The 26,232-nt window shown below is 39.2% G+C and overlaps 1 protein-coding gene across 8 annotated transcripts; it reads left to right on the forward strand.

Moving 5' to 3' along the window:
• Positions 1 to 26,023, forward strand: ZFP30 (ZFP30 zinc finger protein). 8 transcript variants are annotated; one of them, XM_073016534.1, is made up of 6 exons: positions 1 to 71; positions 700 to 773; positions 7,579 to 7,665; positions 11,461 to 11,587; positions 12,820 to 12,918; positions 20,228 to 26,023. In XM_073016534.1, exons 3-6 carry the CDS (start codon positions 7,657 to 7,659, stop codon positions 21,550 to 21,552), a joined length of 1,560 nt encoding a protein of 519 aa, XP_072872635.1. In that variant the 5' UTR covers positions 1 to 71; positions 700 to 773; positions 7,579 to 7,656; the 3' UTR covers positions 21,553 to 26,023. The 8 variants fall into 8 exon arrangements, with proteins under 8 accessions (XP_072872635.1, XP_072872637.1, XP_072872632.1 ...); XM_073016536.1 differs by having other exon boundaries at positions 12,823 to 12,918; XM_073016531.1 differs by having other exon boundaries at positions 13 to 71; positions 611 to 773.
• Positions 26,024 to 26,232: the final 209 nt, after the last annotated feature.

The following is a 26,232-nucleotide window of genomic DNA, read 5'->3' on the forward strand; positions in this document are numbered from 1 at the left end:
CGCGACCGAGACAGGCGCTCTCCCGTATTCTGGCGCCGCTGACTCCAGGGCTGGACGATCCTCGGAGTCCGGTGAGGCCGGAGCTGGGAGCCGGGCGCCGCTGTGGCTGCTGCTTTTCTGAGGGAAAAGAGCGCGGGGTGGGTTATTTTGCAGGCAGGACTGGAGGTGGAGAAAAAGTTCCTATGGAGCCTCAGGCCGCTGTGCGTTTTTTCCCGGAACTGAGCTTCTGCAGCCCTGAGGCCTGGAGGCCCGGACGGCAGTAATTGTGCGGGGTCCGGTTAGTGGGTGCGGCCTATGGTGCAGTTGGAGACCCAGGCCCCGCGCATCCTCTTCCGCTTTTCAGCCACTTAGGCTCGGCCGTAGCGAAAAGGTCCAAGAGGGAAGTCACAGGTGAACGCCCCAAGATGAAGGTCCCCTGCAAAATGCTGGGACCTAGATTTGGGGCGGGTGTCTGGGGTCTGGGAGGACACCTGGACAGTTCCGAAAAGACACAGTGGGTGGTCCCGGGGCGTGGGCAACTGGGTATGGAACTACAGCGTACCCGGAACTTCGAACCCAGACGCGGGTGACTGCGGATCCTCTGCCCTGTCGTTTCCATTTGTGCATGCAGGTGGCGGTTCGTTGGGGCCAGGGAAGCGTGGAGGGGGGGTTCCAATCAAGAAAAGCCTGGGGTGTCCTGAACTGTGCCTGCTTCCCCAGCCCTGCCAGTTTCCAGAGGAGGCGCCTGAGAAGGAGAAACGAATCGCTGCTGCTCTTCTAAAAGCCGGTTCCGTGTGAGTTCGTGCTGCTGCTTTGTTTCTGTGAAATGCATTCGACTTCCTTCCGTTTAAAATCCTGCTTGAGAATGATCTATTTATTCATTGATTTGGGCCTTAGGATTTCTCTACCTGGTTAACGACAGGGGACCTAATTAATAGATTTCCCTTTTTTAGTGCTTACTTCATGCTGTTCTATAGTTAGTTACGTGGTTAGTTAACTGTGAGCTCTATGTTCAGTTACTCGTGAGCGCTGTTTTTCTAAGGATTTTGATGATATGGAAATAGCCTTGCTTGAGATTAATGTTCATACTTTGTTTTTGTTAAGGAGTTTTCTGGGATTTAGATATGTTTTAATGATTCCGGGGTAGAAAGATGATTTCTTTTTTTCCAGGAGATTCGTGAGTAGAAGTTTTTGATACCAGCCAGATGTGATGTGAGGTTTGGCAACATGAGTTTATTTTGGGATATCTTTAGATCGACTGAGAGAGGTGTAGTGTAGTGATTAAGTATTTCGAGGCTAGATTAAGTGGATTTGAATCCTGACTGCCACTTAAAGCTAAACGAGTTTAAGCAATCTGTGCTTCAGTTTCCTCATAATTGTAATAGTGTATACTTCACGGTGTTGTTTTGAAGATGACATGAATTAATATTTTTGAAGCTTTTAGGAGAGTGCCTGGCACATAGTGAGTCGTTAATTCATCCTAGCCACTGGTATTAAAATGATGATGCTCAGTCATTCCCTATCAGCTTTGTTTATTCCCAAGAGCAATGCAAATGTGAAGGTAATTATGATGGATGCTTGCAAGCAGGAAAATGAGCCAGACCCTCCAGTGGACCAGAACAGGGATTGGTAACATAAGTCTTTGGACTCTGTTTATGAGCTTTCAGGGCAGCAAAGATATTTTAAGATTATATCCAGAATTGTTGTATGTATTTGTAAATGGTTAATTTTTGCAGGGAAGCGAGGAAGCCTGTCATTGCATGGTATTATCGGAGTTATATAAGCTCCAACAACATTGATTCTTGCTGTCTAGAAATGACATAACTGGGAGTGACTTTTGGGATGTTCTTTTATAAAATTAATATCTAGCAATATGGAAATGGTTAAATCACACTCCATCCATGTGATGGAATGTTATGCAATAATAAGAATTGTGTTTATATTTAGTCATAAGAAAAAAGTATAATGTAATATTGAGAAGTATTGTTGTAAATAAGAGTCGTCAAGAAATTGTTACATATGAATCTTGAATACTACAATAAAGATTTTTAAGTTATTTTGCAACAATGTAATATTTAAATATTAAATCGCTAAGTATTTAATGATATTTGTTGGAGCTGAGGAGGGGTAAATGCAAGTTATTAAGTAGCTGCTGTGAAACGAGCATTTGTTCTTGTGTGCCATTCTTGCTGGCTCTTAATCACTTTGGAAATGACATGAACCAGGATTTTAATCCTTCACAGAACTATTTCAGGGTCTTGATGAGATACAATACTCAGGAACTGGTAGAAATTATTTTTTCAGTCACACTGATTTCCTTGTTGTCACCATTTGTGCAGGGCCTGTTTAATCACAATTTTCTTTTCTTTTCTTTTTTCTGAGACAGAGTTTTCGCTTTTGTTACCCAGGTTGGAGTGCAAGGCTGAAATCTCAGTTCACTGCAACTTCCACCTCTGGGGTTCAAGCGATTCCCCTGCCTCAGACTCCCAAGTAGCTGGGATTACAGGTGCCCACCACCATGACCGGCTAATTTTTTGTATTTAGTAAAGACGAGGTTTCACCATGTTGGTCAGGCTGGTCTTGAACTCCTGACCTCAAGTGATCCACCCACCTCAGCTTCCCAAAGTGCTGGGATTGCAGGCATGAGCCACTGCACCTGGCTCCCAATTTTCTTAATGACTTTAAGGTAGCCTATCTTCCCAGTCATTTAAAATTTTTTGGAATAGCTTTTTAAAATATTTCTGATGGTAGAATTAACACAAGCTTGTGAAATATTAGTAACTACGGAACCTATAAAGAAAATTAAAATGATCAATGGTCCCAATGTCCAGAAATAATCATTATTAATGTTTTAGAGCATATTTTCCCAAAATATTTCTACAAACCTGTGTGGTTTTATTTCTTTATTTCTTTTCTTTTCTTTTTTTTTTTTTTGAGGTGGAGTTTCGCTCTTATTGCCCAGGCTGGAGTGCAATGGCACGATCTTGGCCCACTGCAACCTCCGCCTCCCGGGTTCAAGCTATTCTCCTGCCTCAGCCTTCCAAATAGCTGGGATTACGGGCACCTGCCACCACGTCCGGCTAATTTTTGTATTTTTAGTAGAGACAGGGTTTCACTATGTTGACCAAGCTGGTCTCAAACTCCTGACCTCAGACAATTCACCTGCCTCAGCTTCAGAAAGTGCTGGATTACAGGTGTGAGCCACCATACCCAGCTGGTGGTTTTATCTCTGAAGAATAGGCTAAGACTCATAGAAAATTTGAAAGAAACTAAGACCTCTTTTAAACTAAGTTTAAACTAAAAGAGGAATTCACTGCTCTTGTGGATTATAACTCCATGGATGTATGGGGAAAAGTGACATCCCAATGATCCACTTCTGGTTTGACAAACCTTCCAAATATTTAGTTCTTTAGATTATGGAAATTTCAGTTAAGTTGAGATTTAAATCTGATTTTAAAATTAATTTTAAAATCTCAGAATTGAAATTTTAGGAGTTTTTTTCATCTGTTCAAGTCTGTTTCCCTTTAATGGTCTAAAAAATCTAATCATATATCGTGTTGTAATCTGTTTTTTTTTTTTCTTTCAGTGTATCTTGAATATTTTCCTTTCCTTAAGTGTTTTCTAAAATTTAGCATTTAGTGATTACCTTAGTATTCCATTTTATGGATGTTTTGTAAATTATTTAAGAAATCACTTATTGGGCAGGAATATTCAAAACTGGCAAAGCAATTCCTTCAGGAGGGTTTCTGGCTCCTATAACTTGATCAACTTTTCACCTCAGAGTCATGCGAATTTCAGCGATAGGCACATTTAGGAATTGACTTTTGCCAGGTGGGATACAGGTATTTGAAGTATTTGACTGTATTTCTGAAGGATTGATTTTCATTCTCAGAATATAAAATAGACAGCTGTGCTATTTTATTTTTTATTTTTTATTTTGAGATGAAGTCTTGCTCTGTCGCCCAGGCTGGATGGAGTGCAGTGGCGCGATCTTGGCTCGCTGCAACCTCCGCCTTCTGGGTTCAAGCGATTTTCCTGCTGCAGCCTCCCCAGTAGCTGGGACTACAGGCATGTGCTACCATGCTCAGCTAATTTTTTGTATTTTTAGTGGAGACGGGGTTTCACCATTTTAGCCAGGATGATCTTGATCTCCTGACCTCATGATCCACCCGCCTTGGCCTCCCAAAGTGCTGGGATTACAGGCGTGAGCCACCACGCCCGGCCAGCTGTGCTATTTTATACCAGGCGCTTCATCCCTCAATTACATGATTCGGGGAAATGAATTAATGACAATTTCTGCGAAAACTAAACTTACAAAAATCAAGATCATTTTAATCTCAGAAAAAAAAGTCTTATGCAAAGAAGGCAGAATAACCTGAGTCTACTACATAGTTCAGTTGGTAACAATGTTTAGTCACAATAATATAAACTGAATTTAAAAACTGGTTTACTCTGAAATAGAATAAAACCATATTGAGGTTGGGTGCAGTGGCTCGCACCTATAATCCCAACACTTTGGGAGGCCGAGGCTGGTGGATCACATGAGCCCAGGAGTTCAAGACCAGCCTGGCCAACATGGTGAAACCCCATCTCTACAAAAAACACAAAAATTAGCTGAGCGTGGTAGTGTGCACCTGTAATACCAGCTACTTGGGAGGCTGGGACAGGCGGAGAATCGCTTGAACCCAGGAGGCGGAGGTTGCAGTGAGCTGAGATTGCGCCACTGCACTACAGCCTGGGTGACAGAGAGTGAAACTCTGTCTCAAAAAAAAAAATTGAAAGGACAAAGGGACTGTAACTGTGCATATGTGGGTGGGAGGTGAGTAGGTAAAAGATAGCTAAAACTGTGCCTGCCATAGTAGTAAGGGAATATATAATGATTACAACTAAAACTTCAGAAGTAAAAATATTAGCATATTTTTTAAATGTATGGAGTTTAAATACCAAAAGGAACAGCTAATATAGGTAAAAATTGTTGCCTCTAGATTTGGAAGATAGGGGCAGAGGAGCAGGGATGGAACTGTTGGAGCTTTTTGTGATATTCCTTGCATAGCTGTTTTGAATTATTGTTCAGGTATAAGTGATACAAATTTTTAATTAAAAAATTCAGGCCAGGTGCAGTGGCTCAAGCCTGTAATCCCAGCACTTTGGGAGGTGGAGGCAGGTGGATCACTTGAGTCCAGGAGTTTGAGAACAGGCTAGGCAACATAGACTGGCAAAAAATACAAAAATTAGCCAGGGTGGTGGCATGTGCCTTTAGTCCCAGCTACTCCGGAGGCTGAGGTAGGAGGATCGCTTGAGCCCTGGAAGTGGAGGCTGCAGTGAGCTGAGATCCGAGATGGCACTTTAGCCTGGGTGACAGAGCAAAATCCTGCCTTAAAAAAATGTAAAGACTCCAGGGAAGAACAAATAATTATCACCTAGGACTGGGATACCATCAAGTAGAGGTAACAATAAAATTTTATTCCAATTCATAGATCTTTTTATACACATGCATATACATATATGCATATATGCATGTATACGTAGTTTACCTGCCAAAAGACAGTTACATTACAATCATATTTTCTAACCTGTCTTCTTCCCCCAACAATATGTAGTGGCTGTCTTCCCATGACATCAAATACGAATTTTTTCATCATTTTTAATGGGTGTTTATTTTTCTTTTCTTTCTTTTTTTTTAAAAAAACAAAACAAAACGGTATCTGCTCTGCTGCCCAGGCTGGAGTTCAATGGCATGAACAGGGTTCATTGCAGCCTCAACCTCCTGGGCTCAGGCGATCCTCTCACCTTAGCCTCCCAGGGAGCTGGGACCACAGGTTTGCACCACCATGCCTGGCTAATTTTTTGTAGAGATGGAGTTTTGCCATGTTGGCCAGGCTGGTCTTGAACTCCTGGACTTACTAAGCGGTTACCTGCCTTGACCTCCCAGAGTGCTGGGATTACAGGCATGAGCCACTGCACTCGGCTGTTTAATTTTCCATTGTGTTAATGCATGGTAATTTATTTAACATTGCTGAAGGATATTTAGGTTCTTTCCAGCTTTTTTGGTCCCATTTTAAACACTTTCTATCCACAAATTATTTCATTCTTTCTACATCATATCATTGAGTATCCATTTCCCCAACAGCTTAGTAATTATGAGGCGTCATAACTTTTTCAAAAAAATCTGCCAATACAGTTCCTTCAATATGCTCTCTAGTTACTCGTATATTTTTAACTGATAAGCTGATAGGTTCTTTATTTTTCCTTTTCCTATTTTGTTCAAGGTCTTACTTTGTCACCCAGGCTGGAGTGCGGTGGAAAGATTATAGCTCACTGCAGCCCTGAACTCCTGGGCTCAAGCAGTTCTCTTGCCTCAGCCTCCCAAGTAGCTAGGGATACAGGCAGGTGCCAACACACCCAGCTAATTAAAAAAAATTTTTTTTGTCAGAGACAGACTCTTACTATGTTGCCCAGGCTGGTTTTCAATTCCTGGCATCAAGCAATCCTCCCATCTGGGCCTCCCAAAGTGCTGGGACTACATGCATGAGCCACTGCACCCAGCCTGTTTCTACCTTCTAGAACATTATCCATGCTCAAGTTTCATAAATTTACTTCTTTAAGTCTGAGTACCAAGAAAGATTGCTTGGTAATTGAGATCATGCAGGCAATATTGATCCTGAATAGGAAAATAAGGAGCAGAGAGCTCTGAGTTAAGCCTTGGGGAAGGGCTCCCAATGTGCACCTGCGGTTTTGCCGCAATCAAGGCTGCCGTATAGCCTTTCTACAGGTGGTTTATACCTGTGGTCCTCAAAGTGTGGCATCTGGACCAACAGCATCAGCATCACCTGGAAACTTTTTAGAAATGCAAATTCTCAAGTCCAGTCCCAAACCTACTGAATGCCAAACTCTAGCGGTGAGACCTAGCAAGTTGTGTTTTAACAAGCCCTCTGAGTGATTCTGATGCATACTGAAGTTTGACTACCAAACTTTGCTGCCCGTTAGAAACACCCATGGGAGGAAGAGGTAATTAAAAAAATCATAAATCCCACGTCACACTAATTAAATCAGTGTGTTTAAAGGTGGGAGCCAGGCAATAGTATAGTTTAAAGATATCCAGGTGATTCCAATTTGAGCAAAGTTTGAGAAATTCTTGTCTATGCTATTTTCAGTCTTTGTGTTTGGGGAGGCCAGCCAGATTCCTAAGGCCAAGAAGGAGAGTTTTGGTTTAGATGGTGTAACCCCTTTTCAGCTGGGAAGGTGGGGATGGAGGGAGGAGGATCTGTTCAGGACAGGTCTGCGCAACCCATTCTGTGGTCCAAACCAGCCTGCCCTGGGGTGGGAGCTGGGGACCAGCTGGCAGCCGTCCTGCTGACGTGTCTAGACATACGCTTTGATGCTGCAGAGTCTCTGCTCTGCAATTCCTTGTGCAGCTGAGCTGATTTCGCTGTGGTTTTGGGGAGGACATCTTTGTCTAAACTACCTCTTACCTATCAAAACTTGTCTGTATGTTGGGGGTGGGAGTTGCATATAGGAAGGGAGTAACAGTATTGGTTTTTAAAATTTGGAAACTCTGAGGCAATTCTGTTCTCATGATTTTACACGTTCTTTCTGCAGCTCTGGCATCTGTGGACCCTGCTTCTGAAGTAAATGAACCTTGAGAAAAATTGACCCGGTTCTTGCAATTCTAAAATCATGGCTCGTGTAAGTTGGAATTTCTGTCTACTTGGAATTCTGTCATTTTTTTCAGGTTATGTGAACATTCTCATTTGTTATTCGGCAACTTTCTAACAGAGCCCCATTCAACAGCTGCTCCCCAGTCTTCCCCATTCCAGCAAGAGTGGAGCCAGCCAGATTCCTAAGTGCCCCCATCTTCTCCATGCGTATCTTTAGTAGTCCATTTTCACACTGCTGATAAAGACATTCCTGAGACTGGGTAATTTATAAAGAAAAAGAGGTTTAATGGACTCAGTTCCACATAGCTGGGGAGGCCTCACAGTCATGGCGGAAGGTGAAAGGCATGTCTTACATGGTGACAGGCAAAGAGTGAATGAATGCCAAGAGAAAAGGGAAACACCTTATAAAATTGTTAGATCCTCTGAGACTTACTGCCACGAAAACAGTATGGGGGAGTGGCCCCCGTGATTCAATTATCTCACACTGGGTCTCTCCCACAACACATGGGAATTATGGGAGCTACAATTCAAGATGAGATTTGGGTGGGGACACAGCCAAATTGTGTCAGTATCCATGTGTGCATTGACCAAATCATTCAGCATCTCCTGTGTGCTCCTTATCTGTCTAGAGCAGAGATGGGGCAGAAATGAAGTTCCTAGAAGTGGGCATTGTATCTGAAATTCTCAGGATTAAAATAGCACTGTCTAAAATAATTGTAATTCAAGCTACATATGTAATTTAAAATTTTCTGGTAGTCAAATTTTGAAAGTATAGAATGGTATGCAAGGCCACATATTTTAGTAAATATTTTAAATACTTTAGTAGTCACATAAGAAAAAGGAAAAAGAAACACATGCAATTGATTTTAATGTCTTTTTTTTAACCCAATATGGCCAAAATATTATTTCAAAGTGTATTCAATATAAAAGTCATGGTCAGGCCCTGACAGTGGTGGTTCATGCCTGTAATCTCAGCACTTTGGAATTGGAAGGCTGAGGCAGGAGGACTGCTTGAGCCCAGGAGTTTGAGATAAGCCTGAGCAACTTAATGAGATCCCATCTCTAAAAAACAACCACCACCACCAAAAAAAAAATTAGCCAGACATGGTGGCTTATGCCTGTGGTCTCGGCAATTTGGGAAGCTGAGGTAGGAGAATTGCTTGAACCCAGGAGTTCGAGGCTGCAGTGAGCTGTAATCAATAAATGGGCTGTGATTGTGCCACGCCATTCCAACCTGGGTGACAGAATGAGTCCCTGCCTCAAAACCAAGATAACGGTGGCTCACGCCTGTAATCCCAGCACTTTGGGAGGCCGAGGCGGGCGGATCACGAGGTCAGGAGATCGAGACCATCCTGGCTAACACGGTGAAACCCCGTCTCTACTAAAAATGCAAAAAACTAGCCGGGCGAGGTGGCGGGCGCCTGTAGTCCCGGCTACCCGGGAGGCTGAGGCAGGAGAATGGCGTGAACCCGGGAGGCGGAGCTTGCAGTGAGCCGAGATCGCGCCACTGCACTCCAGCCTGGGCGACTGAGCCAGACTCCGTCTCAAAAAAAAAAAAAAAAAAAACCAAGATAAAATAAAAAATACATATAAATCATCAATATGTTTTACCTTGTTATTTTCCTTCTAAAGTCTTCACTATCTGGTATCTGGTATGTATTTGACATTTACAGCACATGTGGGTTTGGACTAGTCCCATTCAAGTGCTCAATATCCACATATTGCTGAACTAGAGTATTGGACATTGCAGAAGCTTTAGAGATTTTTTGTAATGTAAATTCTAAATATAATTTAATATATTTAAAAATATACCTATATCTAAATATAATCACTATTAAGTGTAACATATCCATCAGATGGCGTACAGCAGTCCCTCCTTACCCAAGGGGGATACATTCTAAGACTCCCAGTGGATGCCTGAAAACCTCAGATAGTATGGAACCCTGTATATATGATGTTGTTTTGATCTGATAGTCAGGTAGTATATACAATGTTGATATGCTGGACAAAGCATATCACATCCGAAGTGGGCGGAGTGGTTAGTGTGAGATTTCATCATGTTACTGAGAATGGCATGGAGTTGAAAACTTATAAATTGTTTATTTCTGGAATTTTTCCGTCTAATATTTTTGGACCATGGTTGACTGTGGGTAACTGAAATTGAGGAAGGCAAAACCACGAGTAAGGGGGAACTACTGTATCATGTAGTAAACTATAAATATTAAATAAAAGGTCTGTTATGATAAAAATGCTAATGATACATTATAATAAAGTTATATCTGGAAGAAATTTTTTAAGTTTTATGCAAAGTATACTTTTTAAAAATAGAGATTTTACAGTTCATTTTTTGGGGAGAATCCCATCAATAATTATTATTGTTTTAATCTTTAAAGGAAAAGAAGATAGAGTAAATCCCACTTATTGAGAATGTTTTAGGTCCTTTGCAGGTACTGTTCCTATGAACCTATTTCAGTTAATTGAGAAATTCTGATAATTACCTGAATATGTCTGGAAATAAATAAAATTATCTTCTATTCCATAGTACATAGGAAGTTTTGGCTATAGCAGTGGTGGGCAAACTAGATACACTGCAAATTTGGCCCACAAGCTGTAGCTTGTTTCGGAACAGCCCACAAGCTAATTAAATTTTGAAATAATTGTTACAAAAAAAAAAAAAAGAATGTGGAACAGAGACCATATGTGGTATACAAAGCCTAAAATATTGGCCCTTTACAGAAAATGTTGCCAAGGCCGGGCGCGGTGGCTCAAGCCTGTAATCCCAGCACTTTGGGAGGCCGAGACGGGCGGATCACGAGGTCAGGAGATCGAGACCATCCTGGCTAACACGGTGAAACCCCGTCTCTACTAAAAATACAAAAAACTAGCCGGGCGAGGCGGCGGGCGCCTGTAGTCCCAGCTACTCGGGAGGCTGAGGCAGGAGAATGGCGTAAACCCGGGAGGCGGAGCTTGCAGTGAGCTGAGATCCGGCCACTGTACTCCAGCCTGGGCGGCAGACCGAGACTCCGTCTCAAAAAAAAAAAAAAAAAAAAAAAGAAAGAAAATGTTGCCAAACCCTGGTCTTTTGTTTATAGAAATCTTCAAGAACATATATTCTGCTTCAGTCACACTCACATCTTTGTTGCCACCTTTCCCCATCACAGGCTTCCAGCACCAGTCTATTCATTTGATGTATGAAGTGAACATATATCATCAAAACCCATTAAACCCTTCTTCCACCTTTTTTTGTGTGTGTGTGTGGAGACGGAGTCTTGCTCTGTTGCTCTGTCACCCAGGCTGAAGTACAGTGGCATGATCTCGGCTCACTGCAAGCTCCATCTCCCAGGTTCACTCCATTCTCCTGCCTCAACCTCCTGAGTAGCTGGGACTACAGGTGCCCACCACCATGCCTGGCTAATTTTTTGTATTTTTAGTAGAGACGGGGTTTCACCGTGTTAGCCAGGATGGTCTCGATCTACTGACCTCATGATCCGCCCGCTTCGGCCTCCCAGAGTGCTGGGATTACAGGTGTGAGCCACCGCGCCCAGCCTTTTTTTTTTTTTTTTTTTTTTTGAGATGGAGTCTCGCTTTGTCACCCAGGCTAGAGTGCAATGGCCGGATCTCAGCTCACCCAGCCTTTTTTTAAGAGACAAGGTCTTGGTATGTTGTCTAGGCTGGTCTCGAACTCCTGGCCTCAAGCAATCCTCCTGCTTCAGGCTCCCAAAGCTGGAATTACAGGCATTGAGCCACTACATCCAGATACCTTCTTCCATCTTCAAAATGTTTTCATTTATCTTACAAATAATACATGCGTTTATCATTTCAGGATTTGGTGATGTTCAGAGATGTGGCTGTAGACTTTTCTCAGGAAGAGTGGGAATGCCTGAACTCATATCAGAGGAATTTGTACAGAGATGTGATATTAGAGAACTATAGCAACTTGGTGTCACTGGGTAAGCATAGCATATCTGTGTCAAATAATTTAGTAATTCACAGGACTGAATTTCTGGGCTGTCTTTTATTTTTTTCTAAGACAGAGTCTCACTTGGTTACCAGGCTGGAGTACAGTGGCGCAATCTTGGCTCACTGCAACCTCTGTCTCCTGGGTTCCAGCAATTCTCCTGCCTCAGCCTCCCAAGTAGCTGGGACTACAGGCGCGTGCCACCACACCAAGCTAATTTTTGTATTTTAAGTAGAGACGGTTTCACCACGCTGGCCAGGATGGTCTTGATCTCTTGACCTCGTGATCTGCCCGCCTTGGCCTCCCAAAGTGTTGGGATTACAGGCGTGAGCCGCCGCGTCTGGACTGTCTTTCTAAAAACTAGCTGTCTGCTTTGTGGTTTGACAGTAGCTACCACTATTAAGCACCTTCATCTTTTCCTATTCATTGACCTTTACATTTTTCTTTGACTTTTCTGTTATTACCGGTCTTTAATGACAGCTGGATATAAATTCTTAGACACTCATGGCAAAACCATTGTCAAAGAAATTGGATTTCATACTGCTATGGATAGTCCATGTTATTTGTAACTCATTTACAGTGAAAATAGGAAGACAGAGGTATCTGGCTCTATATAGCTATTAAAACAGCTTTTATAGTGTATGTGATGCTGGGTTGAATCGAGAGTTTGTTAAAACTCAAGTGGACAGTATTCAGTTTCCTACAACAGACATACTTTGACTACTTTCTGATTAAGTTTAAAATACATGAATTTGAATTTAATATTGTATGCATATCCTGGCAAGAAACTTATTTTTCTATTAACAAATTAATATCAAAAAATAGCAAATGGTAGTACCTCATGAGCATATATAATGGTTAACATGTACCAGGTATTCATCTAAACACTTACATTAAATCAAATCTCACAGCAATGCTATGTATACACATTACTGTTATCTGCTTTTCACATCTGAGAAAACTGAGGTGCAGAGAGATTGAATTAGTTGCTCTACTGACATGGGAAAGAGAGGCAGGATTTGAAACTATTGCTTTCAACTATTCCTTTCTCTCGAGACAGAGCCTGTGTAAGTTTAAATTAAGACCAGGTCCCTACTTCTCTGTTCTTGTTTTTCCTTATGATCCTAAAGTAACTGTGCTATGAATGTTTTTCAATCTTGATAGTCATCTTTGTTTTGAAGTCTTAAATAAATTATTTATTATATTCTATTATTTATTTTTAAGCAGGATGTTCCATTTCTAAGCCAGATGTGATCACCCTATTGGAACAAGGGAAAGAGCCCTGGATGGTTGTGAGGGATGAGAAAAGAAAATGGACTCTAGGTAAGTGCTCATCAGGCAGAGGTCAGCCATTATGGCATGGCCAGACCTGCTGGTTGAGGAGGAGACACACCCCTTAGATGTCAATTGTGAAGAAGAGACCTGAATCTTGGGAAGAAAATTTAGATATTCTCAGCATGAGCCACCAAAGAAATTTCATCCATACTTCCACTTATCACTTGTTTCTTTTCTGTCTTGTTTCCCTCCCTTTTCTTATAGGGGAAAGCTTTCTTCCCTTGTGATTCCATTTTACCTGTATTTTGGATCTAATCCCTTTCTAGCTCATCTTTTCTATTTTGACTTTTATGTATACATTTTTTCATTGCCCTCTGTTCATGGAGTTTAAATTGTAGTGGGGAGTCAGGCAGTAAACAAGTAAATCAGTAAATGGATTACTAAAATATCCTGAAGTAATTAGGTATTATGAAGAAAAGTGAGTAAGGTAAGGATATGGAGAATCATAATGAGTGAATGGACTAATTTTAGATGGGGTGGTCAGGGAAGAAGAGCCAATTTGAAGAGGCTCCAGTTGTCCAAAGATGGGACTATTTGAACATCATTACTATAATGACTACAATGTATTGTAATGCATAAAATACACTTAATTTTATAAATTCTTTTATAATTTGCTAACAGCAAATTATTCATCATTGGAAGTTACTAGGAAACTAACATTTAAAAAGCATAAATTTAAAGGAAAAGAAGCATTTATCCTGCCTTTCTTATAACAATTGTATGAATAGGTACTAGGTGGAGGTATGTTTCTCTTAATGAAAGTATTCAGTGAATAAATGAAGAGGAAATGATAGAATTAGAATATTACCATTTTGGAGCCCATAAGAACTACTGGATTTATATATTGAACATCAGTGCTGATAGCATCAAAGAAATAGAGACAATCAGACGTTGTTTCTCCTAATGAAAGAGCACAATATCACCTATGAGGTAACTTTGCCAACAAAGGTCCTAAGTCTTGTCAAGCTTCTAAAGCCAATTCCCAACTTATGGGAAGATAGAGGACTATGTTCTACACCTTGGGAATGTAGTGAGCAAAATTCAGAATATGGGAAACTACAGGACCAAAAACAGGTTCTTCAACAAATAAATTACAAGGGAAATCAAAAAATGATAGGAAAATCTATACATTAAAAGAGATGTAAAAGACATGTAACAATTGTATTCTGTGAACTTTGTTTGGATGAGTTATTCTTTTTAGGTTGTTTAAAATTTTATCAGCCAGGGCCGGGCGTGGTGGCTCAAGCCTGTAATCCCAGCACTTTGAGAGGCTGAGACGAGTGGATCACGAGGTCAGGAGATTGAGACTATCCTGGCTAACACAGAGAAACCCCGTCTCTACTAAAAAAATACAAAAAACTAGCCGGGCGAGGTGGCGGGTGCCTGTAGTCCCAGCTACTCGGGAGGCTGAGGCAGGAGAATGGCGTAAACCCGGGAGGCAGAGCGTGCAGTGAGCCGAGATCGCACCACTGCACTCCAGCCTGGGCAACAGAGCAAGACTCCGTATCAAAAAAAAAAAAAAAATTTTATTAGCCAGATGGAAGTGTGGGCACTGATGTTTGATGATATTTAATAACTCGTTTTTAAGGTTTGGATAATGGTATTGTGGTTTTGTATAAAAGTGCTTTTTGAGATGCATATTTTGTACACATGAAACAATGTAATATCCAAGATTTGCTTCAAATAATAGGAAGGAAGTAGATTGGGGGGTTCATAGGCCAAGATTGGGGATGGGGTTAATGGTTGGTGCTGGGTACATGGAGATTATTATGCTGTTCTGTCTACTTTTTGATATGTTAGAAATGCTCTGTTATAAAGGTTTTTCATTTGTTTGTTTGCTTTAGAGTTATTTATTGAGACAAAAAGAAAATGGTGGTGAGGCAATGGTGAAAATAAGGTTAAACTATTCTTTGGATGAATTTTGTCATAAAGGGAAGCAGACACACAGAGTACAGGGAATATATTTTATGATGTGAAATTATTATGTGAAATATTTAACATGTTTATAGGCTATGAGAATGATTTCGAAGAGAGGAATATTGATGAAGTAGAGAGAGAGGGTAGTTTTGTAGGTAGTGACCTTCAGTAGATGGGAAGGAGTGGAACTGATTGATGAAGGAAAACCACATATATGGTAAGAATTCAGACATAGATTGATTGGAGAATGTGGTGAAGAGAATACATATTTTTCTTTCAGTTGTTTCTGGTTCCTTGGTGAAATGGCAGTAAGATTATCATCTGAACCTGAGGCTTATTCAGTATTTCATTGGAATTCAGTATGGATTATGCAGTATTAGATCAGGATTATGCAGTATTAGATCAGTGTTAATTTTCAGAAGTACAATTTCGTGGTGATAGGGTTTTAACATTTTCAGGTCTCTGATGTTAATATAATTAGAACTGTCTTTGTCATAAATATTCTGTGTCCTGTATAATCTTGTATCAGCCAGAAAAAAAGGGATGGGGGAGACATTGTACCTCAGGAAACAGCATATCTCCGGGGATAATTATATGACAAGATAATTTGCTCCCTATTTTATTTTATTATTTTATTTTACTTTATTTAATTTTTTTGAGACGGAAAACCATGTTGCCCAGACTGGTCTCAAACTGCTGGGTTCATGCAGTCTTTTTGCTTTGGCCTGCCAAAGTGCTGGTATTACAGTGAGCCACCATGCCCTGCCCCTATTTTCTTTTTATTTAAAGCTGATGCCCCGCAAATGGAAATACTTCCTTCATTTTGATCTAAGATGGACTAATAGTTTTTCACATTAGCAGTGTTTACTAGAATAAACTCTTTGATTCAGTGGAATCCAAACTAGTATTTGGCTTACTAATTTTATTAATTAACATTAATTAATATATTAATTGATATAAAGTATATATTATATAATTAATAAATAATATTAATTAATATTAGCATTAAAATATTTTACATACATGTTTTAGGAGGTAGAACATTAAAATTGTCTCTCATAGTCCAATATTTTGATGTTTGGCCCAGCCAAGTGTAGGTCTAGCCCATTCTGTCTTGATCAAAGTACATATGAAACATAGGCTATTCTTTCCAGTTTCAACTTCTTTGAAGTAGAGCAGGAATGTAAAGATACTTGTGAAGCAATCTGAGGGCAGAATCCTTGAATTTTTATGTTTTCTGTCTTTTATTATGTTTCTCACCCATGCCTACGTTGATAAAAATGCAATGTGCATGTATAGCCAATACTTCCAAAACATTCAACTTAGTTTTCATAGAAATAATTGTGTTTAAACATTAATAATTTTAGTTGCTTGCAGCAGTAAGAACTGGAATAGGCAAATTTGGGAATGAACATGGCTCTTTGGTGACATACAGCTCAGCTGTGTATATTATAGAATACCCTCCTAATTGAGAATGTTCAAAATGCCAAGATCTTGATCTGGCTTGTCACTTAAGTAGCCAAGATATTGATCTGGTTTGTCACTTAAGTAGGAAGCCATATATGACAATTTCAAGTTCACTTTATCAACATTGGCAATATTTTTTTTTTTTAATGAAAACCTTCAAATTTTACAGAACAAATTTTACAACCTGTTCTAATTTGGTTATTAGTGAATACAGACATTTTGTCCTAATTTGTTTATGCTTATATTTACTTTGTGCATTGTCTCCTCGCTTCCTGTATTCCATTACTGTTTCCATTGTTTATTGTTTCTTATGCCAATTTGTATGGGCTTAAATTTCTTGTTTAAAATTTTTCGAGATTGGGGTCTCATTACGTTGGCCAGGCTGGTCTTGACCTCCTGGCCTCAAATAATCCTTCCACCCCAAGTGATCTCCCAACTGCAGCCTCCCCAAGTAGTTGGGGATTACAGGCATGAGCCATGGTGCCCAGTTTGTGTGGACTTTAATGCTGTGAACAGTAACACTTTCTCACTTTCTTATGAATGTTTTAGCCTTTAATTTGATTTTTGACTGGCTTTCCTTTTATAGGTTACTGGTTTTATTTTCAATTTGCAGGTAAATCCTTTGAAATGAGCATCTTATTTCTTAACCTTTGTATTACCTTCATAACTACTTATTTACTACCATTATTTAATTATGATGCTTTTATTAATATCACTTATATCTTATTTGTCTTATTGAGGCCATAAATGGACTTTATCCCCAAAATTCTAGACAGTTGCCGTAGTTTTGTATTGCTTTTTTTGGGTGGGGAGACAGAGAAAGAGAGAGACAGAGAGAGTGAGAGAAACACAGATTATATAACAGTATTTTCTGTTCCATTCATTTACCTGTCCCTGGTCACATTTTACCCACAGCATTTAAATTATTGTTGCCTTTTAGTATCTTTTTAGTGTATACTTTTTAAAAGTAAACTTACTGAAATATAAATACACACAAAAATATACAGATAATTAGTGAATTGGCACAGTGACCACACCCATCTAATTAGTACACAGATTCAGAAATAGAACTTTGCTGGGATACCAGAAGCCCTTCCTGACTTCTTTCAGTCATTCCTCCCCACCAAGGCTAACCACTGTCCTGACACCACCATAGATGATTAATTCTCATTTTTAAACTTTATAAAAATGCAATTGTACAGTATATATTGTTCTATGTCTAGTTTTGTTTACTCACCATTATGTTTGTGAGATTAGCCCTTGCTAATCTTGCATGTAGTTGTAGATTGTTAATTCTCGTTGCTGTATGGTATTGTGATATATTAATATGCCATCATTTATTAGCTGTTCTTCCATTGATGAATACTTGGATTCTTTCCAGTTTGGGTAGATTGCAAATAATGTTGCTTTAACCCTAACTCTAACCCTAACCCTAACCCTAAAGCAACATTATTTAAAATACCTTTTCCTTTTTAAAGAGTATTGAATTCCTATTGCAAAGATTTTGAGAACGTGCACATTTGCAAAAAACATCTCTTTGCTCAGAATTTTACTAGCCTTTTACCATAGCATAAACCTGTTGTTACACCTGGAAAATCACTGAAATATTCTCTAGGAAGTACCCAGATGGCATTATGGGGACTTGTGGTAAGATATGGGGAACCTGTAACATAGATGTGCACATTATGTAAACTCAAGTGAAGATAAATATTTAGAGCCTCTCATTACCTTGGTCGTGAATGGGGGCAAATCTCACCTATGACTATGCAAAGTAGGAGTTGAACTGCAGTGGAGATACCTGCAAGTGTACATGAAGAGGCAAATTGGAAGATGATCAAGTGTAAAGAAATCACTATTTTCCATTTATATACTTACTGAGATAGCTTAGATGTGCTTGTTTCCCGTCTCTGTAGGAAGTGATAAAAAGAATGTTTAATCAGTGTAGTAAGGTTTAAGATTGGAGGCAGGATATCATATGCCATAATTGCTGACTAATTATGAGAATTTAATTCATAGTTAACATGTACTGTGGATTTGTTATTCACTGGTGAGTGAAAAATTGTTTCTGCCCTTGGGGAAGTTTAAGGTAAGAAAATAAAGATAATAATAAGTGGGGAAATTAATGAATAACAACACAATTGAGAAAAGTGTTAAGAAATAAGTAGCCAGGCATGGTGGCTCACACCTGTAATCCCAGCACTTTGGGAGGCTGAGGCTGGCAGATCACTTGAGGACAGGAGTTTGAGATCAGCCTGGCCAAATTGTGAAACTCAGTCTCCACTAAAAATACAAAAATTAGCCAGGTGTGGTGGCGGATGCTCGTAATCCCAGTTACTTGGGAGGCTGAGACACAAGAATTGCTTGAACCCTGGGGCAGAGATTGCACTGAACCGAGATCATGCCCCACTGCACTTCAGCTTGGGCGACACAGTGAGACTCTCTCAAAAAAAAAAAAGAAGTAGGCTGGGCGCGGTGGCTGACGCTTATAATCCCGGCACTTTGGGAGGCTGAGGCAGGCGGATCACGAGGTCAGGAGTTCAAGACTAGCCTGGCCAAGATGGTGAAACCCCGTCTCTACTAAAATACAGTGGTGGCATGCTCCTGTAATCCTACCTACTTGGGAGGCTGAGGCAGGAGAATCACTTGAACCTGGGAGGCGGAGGTTGCAGTGAGCCGAGATTGCGCCATTGCACTCCAGCCTGGGCAACAACAGTGAAACTCTGTCTTAAAAAAAAGAAAAAGAAAAAAGAGGCCGGCACAGTGACTCGTGCCTGTAATCCCAGCACTTTGGGAGGCCGAGGCGAGTAGATCACGAGGTCAGGAGATCGAGACCATCCTGGCTAACACAGTGAAATCCCATCTATACTAAAATACAAAAAAATAGCCGGGCATGGTGGCAGGCACCTGTAGTCCCAGCTACTCGGGAGACTGAGGCAGGAGAATGGCATGAACCCGGGAGGCGGAGATTGCAGTGAGCCGAGATCGCACCACTGCACTCTAGCCTGGGCAACAGAGCGAGACTCCGTCTCAAAAAAAAAGAAAGAAGAAAAGAAGAAGTGACTGGTATAGAAAACAAAGGATATATATTACATGAAGTTAGCAGGGATCGTTTTTCTGATTTTTAAAATGAAATCTGATGTGTGAAAGAAACCCAACCATGCAAACCCAAGTCAGGATTCCTGGGAGATTTAATAGCCAGTGAAAAGCTCCAAGAAGTGGAAAGATTGGGCCGGATGCAGTGGCTCATGCCTGTTATCCCAACACTTTGGGAGACCGAGGCAGGTGGGTCACTTGAGGTCAAGAGTTCGAGACCAGCCTGGCCAGCATGGTGAAACCCCGTCTCTACTGAAAATACAAAAGTTAGCCAAGCGTGGTGGCGCACTCCTGTAATTCCGGCTATTAGGGAGGCTGAGGCAGGAGAACTGCTTGAACCCGGGAGTCAGAGGTTACAGTGAGCCGACATCATGCCGCTGCACTCCAACCTGAGCAACAGAGACTCTGTCTCAAAAATAAAAAAGAAAGATTGCGACACATTCTAGGAGCAGAAAGGAGGCAAGTGTGATAGGGACATGGACAACAAAGGGGTCAGTGGCTTGAGTTGATACCTTGTGGTTAACAGAGTCCATGTTACTCCTGATAAAGTATTTGCTCTTTATTCTAATTGAAAAGAGAAATTTAAAAAATTTAAGTGCAGTCTCAAACTTTGATCCGCACCCAGATAATCTGGTCTTAACTCATCATTTTCATATTTCCTTTCAGCTTTTTTAAAGTTACCTGTTTTAGAGATTTTGAGCCCATTTACTTCAATTGGGCTTTCTTTTCTTTTTTGTGGGTGTCATTGATTTCTATCATAAAGTTTTTTGTTTATTTTGTGTAGAACAGGAAAATATGTTTTGGTCTTGTTTTCTTTCAGATTTGGAATCCAGATATGACACTAAAAAGTTATTTCAAGAAAAGGATATTTATGAAATGAACTTATCTCAGTGGAAGGTAATGGAAAGAATTAAAAGCTGTGGACTTGAAGGACAAGAAAGTCCTCATGAAGTGTGTTTCAGGCAAGTGACAAAAACCACTTCTGGAAAAACGCCTACCTACAGAAAACTCACATCTCTTCCTCTGTATCAGAAGAGTCATAACAGAGAGAAACCCTACGAATGTGGGGAATGTGGGAAGGCTTTTAGAGTACGACAACAACTTACTTTCCATCAAAGAATTCATACTGGTGAGAAACCCTATGAATGTAAAGAATGTGGAAAAGCCTTTAGACAGTGTGCCCACCTCAGTCGACATCAGAGAATTCATACTTCTGACAAACTCTATGAATGTAAAAAATGTGGAAAGATCTTCACATGTGGCTCAGACCTTCGAGTACATCAGAGAATTCATATTGGTGAGAAGCCGTATGAATGTAAAGAATGTGGGAAAGCCTTTAGAGTTAGAGGACAACTTAATCTCCATCAAAGGATTCACACGGGTGAGAAGCCCTATGAATGTAAGGAATGTGGGAAGGCCTTTAGGCAGTATGCACACCTTACTCGACATCAGAGACTTAACATTGCTGAGAAGTGCTATGAGTGTAAGGAATGTGGTCAGGCCTTTCTGTGTAGTACAGGCCTTCGAATACATCACAAACTTCATACTGGAGAAAAACCCTATGAATGTAAGGAGTGTGGAAAGGCCTTTAGAGTGCGGCAACAACTTACTCTCCATCAGAGAATTCACACTGGCGAGAAGCCTTACGATTGTAAGGAATGTGGGAAGACTTTTAGTCGTGGCTATCATCTAACTCTCCATCAGAGAATACATACTGGTGAGAAGCCCTATGAATGTAAGGAATGTCAGAAGTTCTTTCGTCGTTACTCAGAACTTATTTCACATCAGGGTATTCACATTGGAGAGAAACCTTATGAATGTAAGGAATGTGGGAAGGCATTTAGACTGTTCTCACAGCTTACTCAACATCAGAGTATTCATTTTGGTGAGAAACCCTATAAGTGTAAGGAATGTGAGAAGACTTTTAGACTGCTTTCCCAACTTACTCAACATCAAAGTATTCATACTGGTGAAAAGCCCTATGACTGTAAGGAATGTGGAAAGGCCTTTAGACTTCATTCATCACTGATTCAACATCAGAGAATTCATTCTGGTGAGAAACCTTACAAATGTAAGGAATGTAAAAAGGCATTTAGACAACATTCACATCTTACTTACCATCAGCGAATTCATAATGTAACTTAATAGTTATTAGAACTCTTCCGTTGTGAATTTTATGTTGCGCATAGGAAGTACATTCTAGAGGAAAGGTTTTTGAACGTGGGAATCCCTTTTGCTTCATGCTCACAACTAAGGAAGTTTTATTTAAAGGAAAGAATACGTTAATGAACATGTGGAAGCCTTTCATCACCTTTGAAACCATGTTATAGGAAATTCATCCTAGAAAGGAACTTTATTAAAGTACTGAATGTGGAAAAGCTTTTGATCTTACCTATTATTATCTCCATATTCTTCCATCTGTGTAGTATACACACGGAGGTTGCCAGGGAACCACCTCATTCTGAAAATGTGCAAATGAAAGGAAGGTCATTTAGTCTACATTTCCTGTGTAAACTGTATTTCAAGGCAACCAGAAGTTAATGAGGTAAAGTTCTTCTTTATTAGAAAATTCCAGGCTAATGAATGCAGAAAGAATAATAGAAAATTGTATTAGAAAAACTATTGTGTAACACATAATGAAATAATGGATTTAGGCATGATTCTCTGTAGAGGTTGAGACTATTCAGTGAAAGGTTGTGAACTTTACAGTGAATAGATGAGACTGACAACATCTGAACCTCCTGATCATCTTAACTTCACAAAAAGCAAGACAGTAAAAATCATGTGCCTCCTAATGTGATACAGTAAGATAAACACATCTTGCCAAAAATACTGAACCTGAATTTAAGCCTCAAGAACTAACTCCCAGTTTATAGAAAATTCAAGGAATGGAAAAGTAAATTACATGACATGAAAAGGAGCAATTAAATATAAAATAAGGGTAATTCTACAAGAGGAATCACCTGGTTTCCCAACCAATAAAATGGCATTTTAAGAAATAAGGTGGAACTCTTAGGTATTGACAGACTTGAGACAACATCAATCAAATGCAATGAAAGAGTGGTTTTTACTTAGATCATGAGTTGAACAAACATGTAAAAGAAGACATACTTATAATTGGGAGAATGGGAATATTGACAATATTAGATAATATTAAGAAACTTTTTGTTATGTGTGATAATAGCATTGTGGTTATGTAAAAGTCTATTTGTTAGAGATAATTTCTGAAGTTTATACACAGGAGATGATATATCTGGAATGTCATTTTGTTCATGCAAAAGAAAAATGAGGATGAATAGCAAGTTTGGCAAAATGATGGTAACCTAAGTCTTGGATACATGGTTTTTATTTGTTTTTGCTATTCTCTCTACTTTTGTGTTTTTAAAATTTTCCATGATATTCTTTTAAAGATCAAATTATCCATGAAATTATAACCAGTTTAAAATGAATTATTAAAAAAAATTTCTGGCTGGACGTGGTGGCTCATGCCTGTAATCCCAGCACTTTGGGAGGCCAAGGTGGGCAGATCACGAGGTCAGGAGTTCAAGACCAGCCTGACCATCCTGGCAAAACCTCATCTCCACTAAAAATACAAAAATTAGCCGAGCATGGTGGCATGCACCTGTAATACCAGCTACTCGTGAGACTGAGACGGGAGAATCACTTGAACCCAGGAGGCAGAGGTTGCAGTGAGCCGAGATCATGCCATTGCACGCCAGCCTGGGCAACAAGAGCAAAACTCCATCTCAAAGAAAAAAAAAAAAATTTGTACATATTAAAACTTGTGGATGTTGCCAAAGCTGTATACATTGGGATTGGAATATTAATTACACTATAATAACGATAATGTATTCAGGAAGTTAAAATGTGGGTCCACATTTTATTTAGTTCACCTCTCTATCTCTGTATTATAGTACCCATGGTATGCACCTTTTTTTTTTTTTTTTTTTTTTTTTTTTTTTTTTTTTTTTGAGACGGAGTCTCTCTCTGTTGCCCAGACTGGCATGCAGTGCTACAATCACAATCTCGGCTCACTGCAAGCTCTGTCTTCCGGGTTCAAGCCATTCTCCTCCCTCAGCCTTCCGAGTAGCTGGGATTACAGGCGCCTGCCACCATGCCAGGCTGATTTTTGTATTTTTAGTAAACATGGGGTTTCACCATGTTGGCCAAGCTGGTCTCAACTCGTGACCTCAGGTGATCCACCTGCCTCAGCTTCCCAAAGTGCTGTGATTACAGGCGTGAGCCACCGCGCCCGGCCGGTACTTCATATGTTTAAAGAATGAGTAAAAGAAAGCAATTACTACTGCTAAATGTGGGAAATAATGGACTAGACCTGTACTGTCTAATATATGGTAGTCACTAGCAACCTGTTGAGCACTTGAAATTGAGTTATTGAGCACTGAAATGTGGCTAGTCCAAATTCAAATGGTGGTAAATGTGAAACACAAGATTCTAAAGACTTAGTTGTTTTTAAAAAGTTAAGTATCTCAGTTTTTCATATTGAGTACATATTGAAATAATATTTTAGATATATTGGTTCAAATAAAATACATTAAAATGAATAACTTTTGTTTTTAAAAGTGTTACAGGAAAATTTTATATCTGTAGCTCACATATTTCTATTGTCAGCACTGGTATAAATAATAAAAAGTAGACTTGGTTGTTTTTGTGTGTTTCTTTAAAGGATACCAATATAATCAAGACCTTGGCAGTCTTGATCACAGAATAGAAATATGAAAGATTACACAGCTACAGCTATATGAATCATAAAAGTGGCAGCTATGGATTTTTAAAGTTATAAGTTGCTATACTATAGATATGTAATGTGTATGTGTATAGTGTGTAGGTATATATATTTATACACACACTATACATGTATTTTAAAATATTGAAAATCCAGAATTATTTTATGGAAAAAATATACTAAAATTTACTTCACATGCTGAAGAAAGCCTGAGTAGACCAACAAACAAAGGAAAAATTAAGACGGTTAGAAGATAATGCTTTCTAAAAGAATACATTTAGAATCTGACTTTTTTTTTTTTTTTAAATCCTACTCTCCTGAGCCAGAGTAGTCTCAGAGAGACTCCAAGAACCTAATTTTTTACAAGTAAAATATTTGAAGAATTGGTAATTGCTAAATTTTTCCAACATACTATTCTACAAGACTAACCTAAAACTTATTATATGAACTAGATGAGGAGGGCTGGGGAAACCAAAATCTAGACATTTCCCGTATGAAGAGAAATCTAGTAATTCTAATTTCTATGGCAAATTATATCCAATGGTTTAAATATAGAATAGAAAATCATTTATGTGGAATATCTTGGACCAGATCCCTCTGGCTTTAATTATATATTTAGATTCTAGGCATTCTACCTTCAGAACATCGTAATGATAGTGAAAGAGGTATGATTCTGGCCCAGTATCATCCCAAGTGATGCTGATTGTCTTTTCTTCTTTAGCTTTCTATGTATTAAGAATGGAATAAATTTTGTGTATGTAAAAGTATAACCCAACACCTTAAAATTACCTTCTTAAAATTAATAAAGACAGAGTTCTTATAAATGATTACATCAGTTGGACTTCAGTGATTTCACTGCGGTCATCCATTGTGAACTGTATTTGCTGCTATAATTGGGAAGCTATGATGTTCAGTGTATTACATCATTATATTCCATTTCTCAAATGGAATATGAAACTTGATAGCATTTGAAACCATTTCCCAGGAAACGCTAGTGCTTGATGGCATTTAAAAAAAAAATCTTTCTGTGGTTAAATGAGCATATTAAAGTATTGCATATTAAAATTAATAATTGTTTTAGAAAAAAACTATAAGCTTCTGCAAATAATGAAGTAATGAGAGTTTAATTGATTTTATTTAACTTAGTATATCTGAAGCACCTTTTACCAGGTAACTTTCACTCTCAATGCCTGTGAGTATGTTTGGGATACGAACCCATTTTAACAGATAACTTCTGTAACTGAAACAGGTGACGGCAAAGGTGGAAAGTTCAGACCTCATGCCAGGTGGTTAGTTGTGTTGGAAGGTGGATGTGAGGTATGTTTCCCTGGATGTGGCATCATGTTCTAATATTGAATATTGAATATTGAATTTTTTTGAATATTGAACTGTTGCTTTTCTGCAGAAATAAAATTTCTGAATCAACACTATACTACAATGAAAATGAACAATCTATGAATCAACACTATACTACAATGAAAATGAACAATCTGTGACTACGTACAATACAGATAAATCTCAAACGTATAATGCTGGGCAAAAGAAGCCAGACATAAAAGAGGACATACTATACGATTATATAGAACACAAAAATTGAGAACTTTTTAATGTAGTTAGAAGTCAGGATACTGGTGGGGGTGAGGGGGTAGGTAGGGGTACATGGCAGGAGGGTTAGTGATGGAAAGAGCAATGGGAGGTTTCTGTAGATGCTAGTAATGTTTTGTTGCTTGGTTTGGGTGCTGATTACTCTGATGTATTCAGTTTGTGAAAATTCATTGAGTTGTACATTTGTATACTTTTCTGTACATTTATTATAGTTCAATTAAAAGTTTTTTTAACTTAACAAAAATAAAAACTATGAGTTCATATTGATACTTTCAGTTCAAATGTAATACCACATTATTTTTAACTTTAATTTTCTTCTTGCATTTTCTGCTTTTCCCCGAAAGTCTTGTTGGATTTTAACAATGAGCTAAGTACGTGCTGTGATTTATAAGCAGTATAAAATACTTACAACAGAATACGAGCATTACCACCAAAAATAAATGCTGAATGAAGTTGAAGATTTCTTGGCATCACTC

The sequence above is a fragment of the Chlorocebus sabaeus genome, chromosome 6 (genome assembly GCF_047675955.1).
Source record: "Chlorocebus sabaeus isolate Y175 chromosome 6, mChlSab1.0.hap1, whole genome shotgun sequence".
In the NCBI taxonomy this organism is placed as follows: domain Eukaryota; kingdom Metazoa; phylum Chordata; class Mammalia; order Primates; family Cercopithecidae; genus Chlorocebus; species Chlorocebus sabaeus.

What these genes read in the sequence shown, in the direction of transcription:
- ZFP30 (XM_073016534.1), top strand. An exon ending in TAGCAACTTGGTGTCACTGG is followed by an intron (nt 11,588 to 12,819) that starts GTAAGCATAGCA and finishes TTTATTTTTAAG; the next exon opens with CAGGATGTTCCATTTCTAAG. An exon ending in GAAAAGAAAATGGACTCTAG is followed by an intron (nt 12,919 to 20,227) that starts GTAAGTGCTCAT and finishes GTTTTCTTTCAG; the next exon opens with ATTTGGAATCCAGATATGAC.